Consider the following 18,983-nt stretch of genomic DNA (forward strand, 5'->3'; position numbering starts at 1 on the left):
CACTGCTTTTAAGTCCAAAGCACTACAGCTGATAAGAATGTGAGCTCTGGAGGCAGCTTCAAAGCTGTAGTTGGCATCTTACTGACAAGGAGAAGGTCAAGAAGAGGTCATTAATGACAACGATGAACACTGTTTAGAACTAGGCGATGCATACTGCATTATTTGGGGATTACAAGTTTGTGGTGTGATTTGTCAGCCAGACAAGATAATGCATTTCCTGAGATAAATGACTCGTAGGTGTAAACTGCAGTAGGTCTAGGATATTGCTTTGTTTTAGGGTAGAACTGACAGCTAGTAAGAAAATTGCCCTCTCTTAGCCTTATTGTCGTCTGGCTTTTGGACAGAATTGTTCCCTAGAGGCGCCATAAAGCAGACAACAGCCAACTCTTACAGCTTCATTTTCAGCAGGATCAACCCATATTTTCTCTCTTCTAACTTAGCCACTCACCAGAGACATGACTCAACAATATTACCTCTACTCTCTCCGTTTTTCCCATGAAGGCAATGAAATGGACGCTTCCCTCACACTCTTATAAATATATAACCTCATTTTTTTGCATGTCTCAATTAGAGGAATGTGGTTGGGACAGTGAGTAGCCAAATCCAGAAAAAAAGGGCAACAACATGCCTGGACAGGGAAAACTGGAGGGCAGCGGGGGTCAGAGAATTGTTTTTCCCTCCTACTTTTTTTCACTCGTGAACTTTACTTTTTTTCCACTCCTCTTTCCTTACCTCCTTTTTTTTTTAACCAAAACCCACCGCCGACAGACTCTTAACATCTATTGTAGTTGTACGCTGGTGAGACAAAGCTGTCTCTGTTGTACCGAGGAGTCCCCTCTGTGTATTTCACGGCTGAGTATCAACCTGGAACGTCTCCCTCTCTTCTCTAAAACTATTATTACATGCCATGATTCTCTTTCTGTCCTCATTTCTCTCTCTCTCTGTCTCAGCTCCCTTTCCACCCCTCCCATCCTCCCAGTTGGTGGATGTTAAAAATAGTGGGCTGTGGAATGTAATTTTGGAGAGTTTTTGTCCTTTTTCAGAGCTTCTTAGAAAATGCATTTCTAAAGGATAAACATGCACATAGTACATGTTAATGAGGTGGTGGAACAAAATAACAGATAAGTATGTTTTGGTGGTTTCTGATGTAGTTTCTGCATTGTATGCTTTTGTTGGAGAAATGACCAGAGAGAAGCAGTTGGTGCAGAAAGAATGTGTCTGTCGCAGGACAAAGGCAGGTCGGGAATGATAATGCGGGTCCGAGAAAGCTGGGCTTATCCCAACCGGCAGTATGGATTTCCTGACTGCAGCCTCCTTTCAGTCACATCTAACACACACACACACACACACACACACACACACACACACAGGTCATTAACAGACAGTTCGTGTTGCTATTGGTATAAATGCTGTCTGTTTATGGGACTCTGATTGGACGGTCTGCAGGCCTCATGTATATCCCTGAGCAAGGTGCTTATCCTTAACTGCTCCAGTAGATTGCTTGATCTGTGATGGTGTTTAATTTCTTCCATCAGCTGTTGTGTGATTTGTTTAATTTGTGCAGACATTCTAATATTACATTATATCATTATAACGGTGTTGAGTAGTCACAAAATAGAAACCAGTCTGCTTTCAGGGCTGACATGCTATCATACAATTATTATGCATTCTTTTTCACTCTTGTTGGGCTGTAATTTGACTCCTAGTTACAGTTCGGTGATGTGATGATGAATACCATGAGATGATGCAAATGTGACTAATAGATTTATTTTGCCAGACTGTTTGTACGAATGTTGGAATCCTTTCATCTGTGGTTGTATTAGACCTTGCAAGCAATGTTGCAAATCAATCAATGAATAGGACTGAGTTTTTCATTAATATGATGACATATGTTGATGTTTAAAGTACTTAATTTAGTGGATCGGCCAAAATTAGATATTCCTCTATAAATAAATAAAAATAGCATTCTATAGTTATTTTACTTCTAAAGAGTTCCTCGTTTGAATTTCCAGAAACTTTGAACTAGTCTTGGGCAGTGGCTATGTTTGCACAAAGTTTTCCAGATTCTGGCTCATTTTCTACAATATTTATTATCTGTGCATAACAAGGTCCTGCATATCTCTATAATCCTGTGTTCATGAATAAACAGAACTCCTGCATGACTGTGTTCCTAAACTAATGATATAGAATTAAGTTTGTTGCAGCTACATAGGGAAAATGCTGGATTTAAAACTTTTGTCCAGTAGTCCGATTGTTTGCATGACCATCCATCTGCTTTCCAAGCAAAAGTTTTAACATTTTAATGATAGATGCAGTTAAATTTTCTCTCTAGCAGGAAGTCTTGGAAAAGGATAAACTGTATGTGTGCATGTAAACACAGCAAGCAAACAGTAGAGCTAGAAAAGTAGAGGTGAAGAAAGAGAGAAACCGAGTAGAGGAGGATTGGTGATACATTCCCCAGTAGGCTCATAGTGTTCTGGTGGTTAATCATTTTGTACCTCTTAGAGTACAAACACTCACACACACACACACACACACACTCTACTGCTCCCCTCGCAGACATACCGTGAGGGTGGCTGTTTTCTATTGTATCACCATGGAAACGTTAAAACATTTCAATCTGTTAGGCATGAGCAAACTAAACTATGACTCATTTTAACCCCTCCCAGTACGCCAGTAAGTGCATACAGTATGGATCCCCCCCACCTCACACACACACACACACACACACACACACACACACACACACACTCACACAAAACTAGAGAAAACCTCATCATACACAGAAATTATGAATCATCTCACATTCACGTACTGTAACTATCCAACTATACATTTCTAGGGAAAAACAGTTCACTTTTTTGTAAAGGGAGACAATCAGAATCTGATTTTAATTTTACACAATATTTAGTGTATTAAACAGATTCACTCCAGATGTAAGAACTCAGATTATTATCTTATGTTTGCAGATGAGATATATCAAGAGGCCGCTGACTGTCACTGACAGTAAATTACTTACTTGAGGGATGAAGGCCATTAAAGTTGCAGCATATGAGTACCTCATGTTGTATGACTTTTTTTTTTTTTTTTAAATCCCTGACTGACAGTGATATCTGTAGGTCCTGTGCCAGAATTAGCCCAGGAATCCCAACAGACAGGTAATTTGTCTGCCTCATCATAGGTGCTAAATGGAGACAGAGTCCTGGAGCTCACTCACTACAGATGAAGCGGACCTCATGCATAATGACAGTGCAGGAGTTAGATAACACATCATAGGGCAAAGAAGGCACATATGATTTTATTCTGACAAACACTATGGCGTGGATTACATTCATTAATTTGGTTGAGAATTAATGCCTAGCAATCAAGAAGAAAAACTGGCAGTGGTTGAAAGGATAGCGAAGCACTGTGAATGAGGTATTTATTGATTTCAATCCCTAAACCAGCAGGAAACTGATGTGAGTGTGCAACATTCTTATTTCCTCAAACAGCTGCTAAGCCAGGTGCTTTGTAAGATTTTTATTGTTTCTGGCTGTAGCTATGAAAGCTAAAAGCCCAAGATTTTGAGCTAGAAAAGTAAAACAAAACATTATTATTATACCTGTATTTTGCATGGGGATATGTTACCTTTTCAGCAATATTTCTGCCAGATCTCTGCTCTAATTAACAAGCTTACTCCTGTGATAATGGTTATGTGTGTCAATTACAGGCTACTGTTAACAGAAGTATGTGTTCTCAGTTGTTGCTAAAACAGGTTATTAACAGTCAAATGTCTGATCATTTAATGCTCCTTTAACTTCTGACTAATATGTTCATCCAGGTGACTGTGAAGCAGGGCATTGTTTAAGAGCATGCTTGTTATGTCTACTTTCCTTTGATTTAGATATTACAGTATTACAAGGAAATATTGTGCTGCTAGTTTAGCTTGTAACAAACCATCAATTGAATGAAGGCTCGTGTTGCTATTGACAAATTGTATCACAAACTGTAGCACAGGTGTGTCTGAGGCAGTTCCCCCAAGGCTGCAATACCTCCTCCCCCTAATTCCCCCTCCTTACCCCAGTGGGTCTTCTCCACATTGAAACCAGATGAGCCAGTCTCAAGATATGCACTCCACCCACCCACCCACCCACTTCTGACAAGTGTCTCCCCCCACCCACGCACCCACACATATTCAGTGATGTCAGCTTGTCTCGTCCCCACCGCAGCGCTATTTGAAACTCACCTCAGAGATTTGAGTGACAGAGCTTTGCACGTTGAGTAGAACTGGACAAGACTTAAAGGTAACTGGCCCCTTTGTGACTCAGCCCACCTGTCTGTCTTATTGTGTGTGTGTGTGTGTCACATTTAACAAGGGGTATCAGATTTCCAAGTGGCTGCACACTGACAGGAAAGAGACACTCCCTCTTATCTGCAGAACAGAGCTGAACCTCTTCACCTTTACCAAGACAACCTTCCATCACAGGACCGCTCAATATTATTTCTCAGGGAACTCTGTCATCAGATTTCCGACTTTTTATCTTTTTTCCTCTGTCTGTGAAAGCTACTTTGGCGAGTTAAGGTTCTTGCTGGAATATTATTTATGGATACACTGGTCCAAGGTGTGTATATTTTTGTCTTAGCTTCCATGATGCATCATCACCCTGGGGTTTCCGACCCGAGGGACACTGGGATGACTGCACCTGATCCCCGCAAAGGAGGCTAGGAGAGAAGAGAAAAGGAAAGCTGAACAAAAGAGGTGGATGAAGATGTGATGACTGCTAGAAAAAGAAGTAACTAGCAATGACCTGTGCAGCTGTAGTGAGTCTACACTGAAGCTAAATTGCTAAATTCCAGCTGTTTGGAACGTGAGGACAAGCGACTGGAGCTGGAATGGTGTGGCTAACTTCTAACAGCACTGTGAGAGGTGGGAGGAGAGGCTGGCCTTCCTACAGAGGGAGGGACTGACTGTTCAGAGAGCGTGATGGAGCTTCATTCACACTGCTAAACACACACACATACACACACACACACTCCGCAAGGCTGTTCTCAGGCTGAGAGAAAAGAGGGAGCTGAGGAAGGGAGACATGCACGCTGAGTAAGTTGTACACAGTTACGTCCTGTCTGACTATTTTATAGCAAAGATTTTGCATTGTTTTGAGCTTTTACAACATATAGAGGATGTGTGTGTTTGTGTGTTTGTGTGTGTCTGCTCATCTGCGTCCTTTGAGTGTGTCTTTATAAAGTAGAAAGTACTACACATTCCACTGCTAGTTTTATTAAATCAGGCTTCTTTCTTTGCTCTTACTCACCCATACACACATTCAGTACAACACACTCACTTTCCTGCTGATGTGAACCACATGTCACACATGCATGCTCACACACACGCACGCAGGCACATACACACTCATACATAGACACTGCAGAGGTCCAGCTTTCCTCCCTGGGGCTTCTCCTCTACATACACAAAAATGAGAGAATAGAAAAAGGGAGAGTGGGGGCGGACGAATGACGAGAAAACTTAAGGAGGACAATGTGGGAATGCTCTTGATATATTGTTAACAGTCAGGCTAGTAAATGTTCTCTTTTCATCCTCTGTTCTGCTTTAATTTTCCCTGTTTTTTTCCATTTTCATTTTGTTTCAATTTGGATTATTCCAATTCCTTGTTCTAATTGCTAATAAGTCTGCTCTTTCTCCATCTTGTAATTGCTCTCTCATCTCTCTCTGTCCTCTCTCAGGCTTTCATTCTCAGCCTATTTTTCTGTCTTTCCATGTTGCCCTCTCTTTCTCCCTCTCTCTGTCTCTCTCTCTCTCTCATCCTGCTGATCTCATTGTTGTCCCAGGTGGTGACAGACAGGAAAAACAGAGACGCTGAGCGAGGCCTAAGAGGGACAGAGGGGTTTGTCGAACCCTGGGAAGCAGGGAGGTTTCACGTTCTGTAACCCATTCTCGACATAACACAACACTCCGGGTGGAGGTACCGGGCCTTAGCTCCCAGGACCAACCTCCATGATGTCCCGGAGGAGGTCTACAGGCGATCTGGTGCCCAGGGACATCACTGAGATCTTAGCCCGGGAGGCGAGGGCTCAGCGTGGGCAAAGGAAGCCGGGAAGCTCCCTGGGACAGGCCTTCAGCTGGTTAAAGGGCAGCCGGAAGAAGAAGAGCATTGGTAATGGACTGAACCGAACTGGTACCGGTGTGACAGATGCCAAACTGGGACATCAGAACCTTGACCCTGCAAAAGGTGAGTAGGTCATCACTTCATACTTCAGTGACAGTAGGTAAGACTAGATTTAGCTCCTACATCAGCAAAAATTACATTCAGGCAAATATAAAGATTTCACATGTCGAGGCAATACAATGTATCAAATGAGTGTGTGGTGTCAGAGGCATTGCTGGTAGTGATGAAGAGAATTATCACCCGACTCTGCAGCTCTCCTCGGTTTTATTCAGCTTTATAGCGAATTTCAGCTCATTGTTTAGCTGGCTGGCTGCAACTTTACTGTTTTGGTTCACTCTCACTGCTCTCATAGTGTTGTTTTTGGTCACAGCAGGCATTTTTTAGTGACTTTTAGCTCATTGTTTTGGTTTTATGGCTCACAACTTTACTGTTTTCATTTAGTCTCACTGCTCCCATCAACATCATAGCTGGTGAACATATTCAAGAATTTTAGCTTCTAAAGATTCAGATAGTTCCCTCAGAGGTTGGTGGAGATGTAAACAGAGCTAAGAGGTGAGTGAATATTGGACTTACATTCATCAGGTGGCCAGAAACACAACTCCAAATCAATGCTAACTGCTAACATGTTTGTATTAATGACTTTATAAAGTGATTACATGTCAGTGTTGTGTTTATAGCTTGCTGCACTGACACAGTTGCACCCTCAAAAAATTTGAAATCATCAGAAAATTAGGGTACTATCAAAGACAGGGATGTCTACATAAAAGTTACATGTAGATGAGAGCAGCACATCCGGGTACTTTGCCCTTGTATCATGCCCCCACCCCTTTTTGGGTGAAAACAATCCCTCTAATTTGACTGGCAGTAAATGCAAATTCCAAGGTCTTTTCCAATTTAATAGCCTACAATAAGAAAACCGTATCGCTTTTTAGCTTATCCTATGGCCAGTCAGACAAACAATTATGTTATGTCAACAACAAAATCAAAGAAAAAGGTGTTGAGTGTCTTGGCTAACTGCTAAGCTAAAGTAACTAGCAGATCTGAATAGTGTGTAAACAACTGTTGGATTAGCGAGAAAGTCACTAAAAGAAGGAGCAAGCTTTGAGTGCTTGAGCAGAACTAGTGTAAGTTTTAATGTACAGCTGGTAATTAGACTGTAACACAGAAACGCTGGCAACTGGAAATGAGACAATATGCTCACCGCAGCACGTCAGCATGTCAGGTCACAACTTCATCTGTGCAGAGGTTAATGCAGCATTTAGACACACTTTGACTTTGGATTTTTTTTACGATAATCATGACATAAAATCACTTCAGGGAATATGCAGGGGACGCTGTCTTACTTGGTACCTATGTCTCAACAAACCAGGGGAAAAGCCAGCTTGCTGCAACCAGTGCTAGCGAGCTAGCTGTTACAGGCTAACACTGAATTGGGATTTCCTTGGGTTTTCACTATGTTCTATGTACTGCCCTTTCAATGCAGCATCAACATTCACTACTTTGACTTTTAACATTATAGCTGTTGACTTTAAGATCATTAACTAACCTGTGTGAAAGTTTTTGCCATAGATGTATCCCACAGTTTACCATTTTCATAATCTATGTGGATGGCCTGAAGCCACAGATCTTTTTTTGTACTGTCCTCGGCTCTTTGGGGAAGTAAAGGAAATCGTAAACTGGGTTCTTTTTTTTTTTTAATTGTTTAATGAGAAAAATGCAATACCGCAGCTTTTGCCATTAGTTTTTCCAATTTGGCACCAGCACTTTTACAGCGTTTGTTTTCACCCAAAAGGAGGTGTGGTCATTCTGACATCAGGGAAGTGACATATGCCTGCTCTCATGTATACAAGTTCTGTCAGGTTGTATATTCCTTGTGTACGTAAACGTTAGTTAGTTAGTTAGTTTTGACGCCATACTTTGCTGATTTGGAAGCTGTACTGTATAATTCCATTTTGTTTAGTCTGTCATGATCTTAGACTGTATGGCCATGATATGATGTTTCTGAGAAATGTGTTGACTTTTGGATTAAGATGGAAAGTTAAGAGAGATATCGTTATCGTCGGGACATCAGTCTACATTTATAACCTCATCTAGTGACACGCACATACACACACACGTAGACTGACATAGTGGTCTAATCCCTTTTTCTGTTTACTGATGCGTTTGCTTGGTCGGCAGCTCAGAGATTACCCACAGTCCCCATTTCCTGTTTTTGTTCCACCTCTAAAGCCATCTCTTTCTATTCTGTCATTGACTGTGTATGTGTCAATGTGTGTGCGTGCGTGTGTGTGTGTGTGTGTGTGTGTGTCACTGTAGTAACCATCCAACAAGTCTTGGAAATCCAAATTCACTGACCTTCTTTGGTTGGGTGCCTTTGTGGTTTATGTGCTCGTTCCGCCTAAAAAGGGACTTCCATGATCCCTTATTATGCCTCACATTGTGGTTTTGTAAGTTCTATGGAGAACTATGAATACTGGATAGGTAACAGACAGTGGCTTCAATTTGAAACCAAAGATTATCTAGTAGTAGGGCTAATAATTCCTCAGCAGAGGATGTGGTCAGGGCTGATGTGTGGGAACCTTTTTTTTTTTCTTTTTTCTTTTTGTGCCATTTCTTCCCAGTGATTTTCTGATTTTAAGACAGAAGAGGGCCACGGTTAAGCATGTCCAAGAGAACAGACTGCAGATAATCATGTACCCTCAACTAGGCCAGTTGCTGCTTCAAAAGTGACCTAGAGATAATGAAAGCGTGACTGAAGTTTTTGCTGATCCTGCATTTCCTTTTTTTAAAAGTATGTTTTGAACGTTTTCCTTTATTCAGTGGTAGACAGCAGATAAGTGACAGGAGATGAGGAAGGATGTTTTATTTTAAAGAGGAAAACTGTAAAATCAGAGAAGAGAAAGGTAGAAAGGATGCCCTCTCCTGCTTGTGATTCTACAAAGGTCAATCATGTGAATTGTTGTGACTAAAACTTGTCAAAATGAACCCTCTGTCAACAAACACAGGACATCTGTAGTCCGAGTCCCACATTATTCCAACAAAAGGAACATTGATTCCCTCTGACAGAAGATCTGTCCCGTTTTTCCACCAACGTGCACAGCTCTTGATTTCTGGCTCACCTGTGTGTGTGAACAAATTATGTTTGGTCTGTCCTGTTTTCTTTGGCACTTCTTCTCATACAGAGAAAGTGAGAGAGGCCTGTTCCCTCACCACTAAATAATTGCATTTTTTTTTTCTTACACTGCAGTTCATTCTTCCTGAACCCGCTGGGTGACTTTACTAACATGACAAGACAAAGCGTTAGTCTGTACAAAGGAGACACACACACACACACTAAGTTTTGCTATGTTTTGTTATTTGAATTCACTACAGACCCATATAGTTTTAAAAGATACTGTAAATCCATTATATTGTTATTGCATTATTATTGAGAATACATGTGCATTTGTGTGTGTAAGGTATCACACAAGTTGCTTGAAATTATTCCCCATTTAAAAAGCAAAAGGATACATTTCAAGTTATGTAGTGTCATATTACACCTCTGATATGTATAAAAAGTGATTAACTAATAAAAGTTTCTATTGGGCATAAACTATTTCACATTTTATTGAAGAACGGTACATCATGTTCATATCAGAGGCAGGATCCAGCTTATTTCAGCTGTTCAGCTTTCAACAAAATTCTGATACAATGTCTGCATTGGTCTAAAATCACTCCCTACTTATTAATATTCAGTACACTATATTCAATTTCCACCATTTCATCTAAATGTCTAGATTCTTGGTGTGAAATGTCTGCACTACGTTGTGCGTGCAAAAATTCTCCAAAAGGCACAAAAAGACTGCAAATGGTCCCATAAATCATTTTATCATATTCTAGTTTAGTGATAACCAAATTTAAGATGCATATTTGTTGTACAGTCGTGTTGAGGCACAGAAAACATTAATTCATCCCAAAAGAAATGAGCAGAAATGCTTATTTTCGTTTATTTAACTCTGTAGTCCATCTGTCTGCTCATCATATAAATGATGATAACTAAATACAAAGTGTATTCTCTCTCGTTCCATCTGTAAGGATTCCCCTAATGGTTTACTTACATACAGCTCTTACTGTAATATGTCTTTGTCGGTGGATTTACGTTGGCTGTGTCATCCCTGCATGACTGGCTCAGATCTGCTCGTTTGTGATCCAGAGCTCTGCAGTCCAGCTCTGACTGCTGGCCATAATTTACAGAGATTCCTCTCCTATAAAAAAAATAACACTCTTTGATGTGCTGAATTCCTGGGAGCCTTGTATCAGAGCGGTGTGTGTGTGTGTGTGTGTCTGTGTGTGCGTGTCAAGGTCTGTTAGTGTGCATGTGTGTGTGTGTGTGTGTGCGTGGCAGCCTGGTTGCTGGATTGGGCCTAGAGTTATGCGATGGAGAGGAGAGATTACAACAAAATCACAAAGCCCCATTCAGCCTTGAGAGGACTCTCAGGGAACACTCTCTCAATGCTTTTTTAATTAGAGCAACCTCTCGGCGCGCACACACACAACACATATCTGTCTTTCTCTCCCAGGTTTTTGCAGTTTCTATTCATTACTGCATATTACTGTTTTTGATTTGCTTCTCAGATTGCTCAACAGCCTCTATTCTGCACCGCTGTGGGTGTTTCGGTCTTCACTGCTTATTATTGTGTAATCAGTGCGCACGGACGTCTGCAGCTCCCTGTGCGAGAGGGTGTATGACCGAGTGCAAGCCTGTATCAGAGGGTATCTCTGTGTTTGTGTGTCAGCGGCATATTGCCGGGCTTAGGGCGGCGCCAACCCAGCGACGGCACTCATTACATCACCTCCACACACACACTCACACACACAAGAGCGCACAGAGCCCCACGCAACTACCTGCTTTGTCCAGCGCAGCCCATCTTCAGCTGCTGGCTGTTTGAGCGGTGAGGTCACTCTGCACAATCCCTGGGATTCCACGTGTGTGTCCGTCCATGTGTGTAGTCATTGTTTTCTGCGTGTGTGAAGCCATGTGTGTGTGTGTGTGTGTGTGTGTTAGTGTGTGTGAGAATACTTTTTATTGTGTCACAAACACAGGCCTTGTAAATCTGTTTGTAATGAATCCCATTCTTTGCTCGATTTTCTCTCTATCAGTGTGTTTGAGTGTGTGGGTATGTGTGTGTGTGTGTGTGTGGGGGTGTTTGTGTGGGTGTGTGTGTGTGTGTGTGTGTGTGTGTGTGGCTGCCACATCACAAAACAGTCAGGGTGTGTAGATTCACAAACTATAATGCAGATTACAGACCCAGCAGAGTAATTTAAGAGCAAACATCTCATTACATGGAGAACATTGCCTTAGCTCTATTACAGGCCACAACTCAGGACTACTTTAATACAGTTTGACAGGCCGGAGGGAGTAGAGGGCGAAGAGAAGGCGTGCGGCAGAGAGGAAGCAGTGTGAAAGTTTAATGCAGCCACACAATGTCCCCCGCCAACATCATTCACCCGCTCGCTTTCACACACCCACACTTTGATGAGAGAGGTAATTTTACCTGGGTAAGCAGATACACCTCCAAACCCTCATCCGTCACTGCGGACCCAGCAGCCACGGCGGTGAGGTAAACGTCTCCCAGGCAACGGCATTGTGAGGCGCGCGTTGCTGTGGCAGCAATACTGTAAAGGCAACAATAGGGGTCCGACTGTGATGTCGGAGAGAGATATTAATCGTCTTTCGGCTCGCGTTTAATGCAAGGATGTATAGCATAGCAGGATGCAGAGACGTGCAGCAGAGGAATGAAGAGAGGGTGCAGATAACATAGAAGGAATAGGAAAGTATAACAAGAATTGAGGTCACAACTCTCCCACTCCTCACTAATGATAACTCTGTGTTAATCAGGATTCATTTCACATTGTACACGCTTCAGAAAATGACTGTTCTTATCACCCTTTTATGGTAATGTGTTTTTTTATCTGTTCTGTAGCTAATAACATATCTTATTATAGAATTCTCTAATATAATTTTTATAGTTATATCAGGGTCATGCACACATACTCTTTATGCAAATTACGAATGCAATACTGTAGGCACACTGACATGTATATAGGAGGGGGTTTCTAAGATGAAGTATTGTTTATGGAATCAGAGCTAATGGGTTCTTTTATAGGACACGTGGTGTTTGATGTGGCGGGGAAGCAGCTGGAAGACATCAGCGTGGGACTAAGGGAGTGGGAGTCTGATACACAGGGATATACAACTGATTTACCCTCAAGACTTTTTGTGTGTCTGTGTGTGTGTCTGTGTCTCCTGTTATGTAACCTTTAGTAATGGATACACCTGTTGAACACTGTTTACCTGATCCAGCTGGGGCTCTTTCTAATGGCAAAGAGAAGAATAGACCAAACCATTACACAACAACTGAGGAATTCATTCAGTCTTGAGCAAAGTGACATTTAGAGCCATATATGTTGATGACTTGCGCTGGGTAAAACATCTTGGAACACTGACCGATGTTACTTTATCTTGTGTTTGCTTCTGATTTAAGCTGAAATGCCACACTAAGATTGATCAACAAAAGTTCAGTCATGTATTTATATATAGCAGATTATTTAGAGGAACTGTTCTGCAATTTCATCCACATGCCATCCCTCGTCACTAGAAGGAGAGTATAGTAACAGCAGATGTCGCCACCTACAGGCAAAGATTGTAATACTTGCTTCAATTTAACATTTGCTCCACCTGCAGGCAATGAGTGTGTACACTCATGTGTAGCTGCAGTTATTTATTTTTTTTTGGAGTAGTCAGTGTTTGCATTAAGTGTTACATACTTAGACGTAATACATACTTCGAGCCTCATCCTCTCCCTCTATGGGATGAATGCGTGAATGCAAACTTCTGCTAGCTGAGCCGGTTAGCCTTCTGCTAACTTGAATGGGGATAAGATAATTTAATCGTGCGGCTCCTCTAGACTTTCCAAATGTTATCGCACCAAATGGATCAAAGTCTCATAGTGAAATGAGTTATGTCGTGGGAGTTGTGTGACACCCAGAACAGTTTATCCACTGTTTTACGGCCGCAACAGTAGCAACGGAGTAGGCTACGGCAGAGCCTGCGACTCAAGCATGTGTCGACAGCTGGCGTGTCAACATCTGCGGCGCTAAAATACTGCTGCTGTTTCTTTGCTTTCCGATGGGCTGTGTAGGTTGAACTGAAAATGCAGGCCCATATGTGAAATTACAGGTGCAGTGGCTTTGCAATTGGATGATATTGACTTGGCCTGGTTTTTCGTTGCATTAATGCCACTATGTGTTCCTATGTGGGGGTTTTTTTGTGATAGCATTGCCTTGCCACAAGATGGGAGTGCTGGGCTAATGGCAGATTTATTGGCTGTGGAGATGCAGCTGTAAAGCCTTCTACCAAGGATGTGATCAAGGTCATATCGGTCAATCTACAATAACTGCTGGGATTTTATTTTGTCCTAATTCAGGCCACTGTCAGCAGTCTCTCAAGTCTCGGGAACACACACACACACACACATATAGCGATACACACAAAAACATTTAGAAAGGTAAATTCCCTAATTCTATCTTGGGCCCTAGTGATGGTCACCCTGACAACCACTTCCCTTGACAACTATCCCCTGACAACGGCATTCCTCCGCACAAACGTCCTTTTAGTGTACAAATGTACACGCACACACACCGACTCGCTTTGCTCTCCTTTGAGGTCCATGCAGCTGTCAAATCCTAAAATCTCTCCTGACAATGACACATACTTTGATCACGCTCTTATTTAAATGTATCTAGGGCATGTTTGGCATGTTGTATTGCAGCTCATAGGTGAAGGCAGGGTATAGAGCACGCACACAGACACACACACACACACTAAGTGCACTCTCATTGCTGTATGACAGATGAGGTAGTGAGCTCAGAGTACTCTACCAGCACAAATGTACTGGGTGTGGTTCCGGTGGGGCTGCATTAAGAGGCAACATTTCTCTCTGAGCATTTTATTGTGGATCATTTTACACCCTGCAATGGGAAGCTTGAGTGATGTCATACGCTGACATCTTCTGCTCTCTCTCATACGGACACGCTTATACAAACACAGTACACTGTAAGCGTTTATATTCATGTTTGGGAATTCCCAGCAACTCCTGCAGCTCTTTAGAAACCCAAATTGATTCCTCCTCCAGAGAAAACGAGGGATTATAAATTCTTCAGCAGTCCAGCAGCTTCTCCCCTTCCTCCACTTCTTCTCCCCCCCAGTCAGTAAATCTGCTTTTTATTGGCGGCTTTTTTTATCTTCCAGCAGTCCTCCACACATAAGATGGAAGGGGTGGGAGGAAACGTGATCAGGGTGACCATGATGAGGAGTGTGTGTGGTTTCATTTTCTTGCTCTTCATCATCGCACTCTCTTCCTCTTTCCCCTCCCGCTTTCTACCATTTTGTCCCTACAAGGAATCTCAGTTTCATGTGATAGGAGTAGTGTGCTTCATGCTGACGGTGTTCATGTCATTTCTCTTCTTCCATATGTCTCTCTCTCTGTGACCTCCTTCTGGAGTAGTTCTATCGATCCGCAGGCTCTGGGAACAGCGTTGCATGCATCAAGTGATGGCAAAGGTCTTGACATCATCAGTGTGGGACAGACTTTGATGAGTCACAGTGACATTGCCAAGTTAACATAGTATACTATCAGACACTGTTATGCGGCGAGCAAACCGCCTCCGGTGAGGACGCATCAGGACACACCGGACCGCTAAACGCTCCGGCTGATGGGCGGTGCTGTTTCCTCCATGATCATGATGCTTTTTTTATCTCCAAATAAAAACTTTCTCTTTTTACAGCTAAACGGTACACTAAAATATGTTTCTGAAAACATTTGAGGCGAGAAATAGGCAATGCAATAACAGAATCTTGATTCATATTTGATCAGCACTGCCTAGTTTGACAGTTTGAGCTGAGTTTCATGAGCTAAGCGCATTGCACTGGATGGACTGGTTTGCATGAAGTTGAGGTCGAGTCATGTTTATGCACACACAGATATGGCGAACGGTCCGTCGACTCACCGCGCCGTATCCGTCATGCACAACACGGCCGCATCTCCTGCTCTCCATAGAAAATGAACTGATTCCGTTGACTTGACATACGTCTTCGCATCCAGTCTTCTTGCCACTTTAGATACATCAGTAGGGATTGTAGGAGATGGGAGGAGGTGGAGGGAAACGGAACACAAGGAATGAGGAAGAGGAGAAGTTACAGTAAAGACTTGAGGGGGTGTCTTATGTTTGCTGAACGTTGGCTCACATCACTGTGCTCTGGTTAGTGTAAGAAATGCTGCTTCTCTGTAACTCACCCATCTGGATCAGCATCTGTATTTCCTCTAAGCATAGCGGGAATGTTCTCATCTCAAAACAAGCTTTGATCTGTGTGACGGTTGACTGGCATGTACCTTGCTCTTTCTAGTTTTTATCTGTGTTGGCGCGTGCATGCGTAAGTTCATATGTGTGTGTGTGTGTGTGTGTGTGTGTGTGTGTGTTTTGTGAGGAATTTCAAAAGGTTCCAGAGGGAGGAGCTGCACCTGTGTAGATCAGCTGCATTATTGAGCATCCCTTCACTTTTGCCTTTATCTCAGTATCTATTCCTTCTTTTTGTTAGTCATTCCTAGTCAGCACTGTGTGTGTGTGTGTGTGTGTGTGTGTGTGTGTGTGTGTGTGTGTGTGTCAGAATCTGTGTTTTCTCTATCACCACTGTCTTGACAGGATCTGTCAACTGTGCTCATAATGCTCTGCATTAAAGACAACTGTTCACCACTCTCTAAAGAGGGAATTAGGAGAGGCACACAGCTGAAGTGTGCCATTATCCCACGAGAGAAAGGTGTGTGAATCATGTAATCGGCTATACAATGGAGATAAATGTGTGTGTGTGTGTGTGTGTGTGTATCTGTGTATTTGTGTTTTCACTTCTCTCCAACATTGAATGTGCTCAGCTGTGTGAATGCTCAGCTTGGGAGCACAGTGATCACAGAGGCAGAGAGTGGGAGGGGCACTTGCGCACACACGCAATCCTCACACACATACATGCATACACACACACACACACACTTTGTAGTGAGCTTGTCAGTGTTGGATGCTGCCGTTGCTTCTGTGGGAAAGGAAGTGTGTCAGCTCGGATGATAGCGCTGGTTTGAGTGTTGTATTGTTGTTTTCCGGATCTGTTTGCGTGCTTGTCTCAGAGCCGTAGTGGGTTTGTCTTATAGGAATGGTGTCAGTGGGTCTTTAGCACACATACTGCGGTGTGTGTGTGTGTGTGTGTGTGTGTCAGCAGGAATGATTTGACCACAGGGATTCAGGAGCGTTATTGGCTTTGGCTCAGCTCTTGAGAGAAGGAATATAGATGTGATGTTACAAGACGACGAGATGGTAGACCCTCTTTAGGGGCTTGAGGACTGCCCCAAAATGGGGAATAGCATCCAGAAGAAGAAGAAGGTCCAGACAGAGACAAACTTCTCCGCGCCTCCGTCCCCGTCCCTAACTCCCAGCCGGGAAAAACCAAAAGGCTTCTGGCTGTTTGGACGTGTGGACAAGCTGAAAACAGGTAAGAGAAGAGCAGGATGCCTAGATATGAGTCGTCATAGCTGCTCATTTACAGTCCTGTGTTTGAAAGATTGACAGTTGGCAAAGGAGTACTTCATTTGTATTTGTAAAATCGGACTTGTTTTGAATGTTTGAAAAGGGATGACATTGTGTGTGTGTGTGTGTGTGTGGTCATGTGTGTGTGTGAATTAGCTCCTACAGTAAGCTTTTTAGGTTCAGGGTGACCATATTCCCATGCTGACTTCACCTTAGTCAGCTAAGATTCAAGGCTTCCTGCTTATTGCACAAGTGTGCAGAAAAGGTTGTATGTGTGTGTGTGTGTGTGTGTGGGCAAGAGTTTTTTTCTGTTTATACAGGTGAATAGGTGGTTTTAGATTTAAGTTTCAATACACATTTTGTTGCTGTTTCCCATAGCGTTGACACTATGTGTGCGTGAGTGTGTGTGTGAGAGATCTTGTGGGTATGAGAGTGTGTTATTTTATGATTCTGTGAGTTGTTATTGCCAGACCAATATACCTGCAGTGGAAAACAGAGCTTAGTCGGTCCCACATTGATCATTGTCTGTGTTAATAGTCCCTGAAGCAACAAAACCCACCAGACAAACAGGTTTAACACAAGCTCACACTGACACAGACAGATTGTTAGATAATGCTCAGGCTCTGAGATTTGTCTTTCACAAGGCTGCTTCGGACATTTTCTGTTTCTCAGGTGTTTTGCTGTTTTCTGTCCTCATCTAGGATCATTTTTATTCAACTTTTTGTTACTGTTTATCTCAGATGATTTTATCCCGTCTTTCTTCTAGTATTCCGGACGAAGTGCCAACTTTAGAGTTAAAAAAAAGCACTCCTCAGACCCAAATGTAAATTATACATATTTAAGTTTCTCTTCCTCTTTCACTTTTGCTGTTGTTTAGCTTATCTTGGCAAGATGGTCACCAATATCAATGAATTTGCTGGTAGATTCATGTATTGCAGGACTAGATTTAGTTGAAAAGTTTTGGCAGTAATGGCAGCTTGTTTACTCCCGTATACAAACCAAATTCCTGTATAAACCCAACAGAAACTATTTCTACACAACCGAAAGTGATAGATAAATATAGGCCTACTCATGGTTTCATTATGATTTCATCATCTTACTGGCTTGGGCTCTCTTAAATACTTCAGGCAAACAATAATGTACCAAATCTTAAAGGTTGCATCAGGGTGGCAAAGATAAAATGTATCTATTTTAATTATTTACATTTTTTTTTTTCATCAAAAGACATCAAAAGAGTACTTCATATCTGTCAGATCTGTGATGCAGCTTCATTAGACAACTGTCCTGTTATATGGCCATTAGTTGGTGCATTTAGACTCTTATCAAATGCATTTATCTGCTTGTGTTATTAGGCAGCATGTCATATGAGCAAGATCGGCTGGAACCAAAGAACAATAACAGTCAGACCAAGACTAATCAATTCTCGAAAGACCTCCATTTTTCTTCTGAGTGTGTTTTCTGTTTGCAGTTAGAACTTCAGATTTATTTTTCTTTATTCCTTTATTTATTTAATTTATTTGACAAGGACTATGCTCATAAATCAACAGAAAAAACAAACTGTAAATGAGCCAAAGTAAGCCTACAAGGCTAATTTTGGTAGTTGACAATTTCATATTGAAGCCCAGATTTTGTGACAATTTAAAATGATCTTGGTAGATCAGTTCAGCCATCCAGAGCATCTTGAATTTCACGGACAGGACTAAAATCTGGACATGTGATATGTCTCCGTCATTGGACCCTGATGCTTCTGGTTTCCAAGGTAACAGCTGACCCCGCTGAACCCAGTTTGTTAATGGTATGGAGGTATGCATCAGCCACCAGGCTAAAACAAGACAGGGCAGTTAAGAAACCTCTCTTACGAAAACATCAGGATAGTGTGAGTGTGCATACAGAAGTGATAGTCTGTGCTCGTACTAAATAATGATCGTGTGTGCAAACACATCTTGGTCTCATTTTCTCTCAGGGTGGTCGATGTCTGTGTGGGCGTGTGTGCGATCGTCGTCTTCTGTTCTCCTGTATTCACCGCCTCATTCATGGCCAGTTTATTCAGAAACACGGGGTGTGAATGCATTCCTACATTCCAGCCGATTTCCTTACGCATGGGCACCCGTCCAGCACACAAACACCCGACTCCTCAGAGTATGTTGAAATGAGGCTCAATTCCTGTTTTTTTGAGGTGATTGCAACTGCTTCTTGCTGCATATTGCC

At 42.3% G+C, this 18,983-nt stretch overlaps 1 protein-coding gene across 3 annotated transcripts in view; it reads left to right on the forward strand.

The window, feature by feature from the left end:
* The first annotated feature begins 1,366 nt into the window (after positions 1–1,366).
* The window catches only part of nhsl3 (NHS like 3), a 42,116-nt gene continuing 24,499 nt past the window's right edge, over positions 1,367–18,983 (forward strand). The window contains exons 1-2 of one of the 3 annotated variants that reach the window (XM_067611390.1): positions 1,367–5,077; positions 5,722–6,227. In XM_067611390.1, the coding sequence (XP_067467491.1) occupies positions 5,993–6,227 (235 nt within the window). In that variant the 5' untranslated portion in view covers positions 1,367–5,077; positions 5,722–5,992. Of the gene's footprint in view, positions 5,078–5,721; positions 6,228–16,264; positions 16,741–18,983 lie in introns of those variants that run through there. The other 2 variants (XM_067611391.1, XM_067611392.1) reach the window with 2 other exon arrangements.

This window comes from Thunnus thynnus, chromosome 15 (genome assembly GCF_963924715.1).
Source record: "Thunnus thynnus chromosome 15, fThuThy2.1, whole genome shotgun sequence".
Classification (NCBI taxonomy): Eukaryota; Metazoa; Chordata; class Actinopteri; order Scombriformes; family Scombridae; genus Thunnus; species Thunnus thynnus.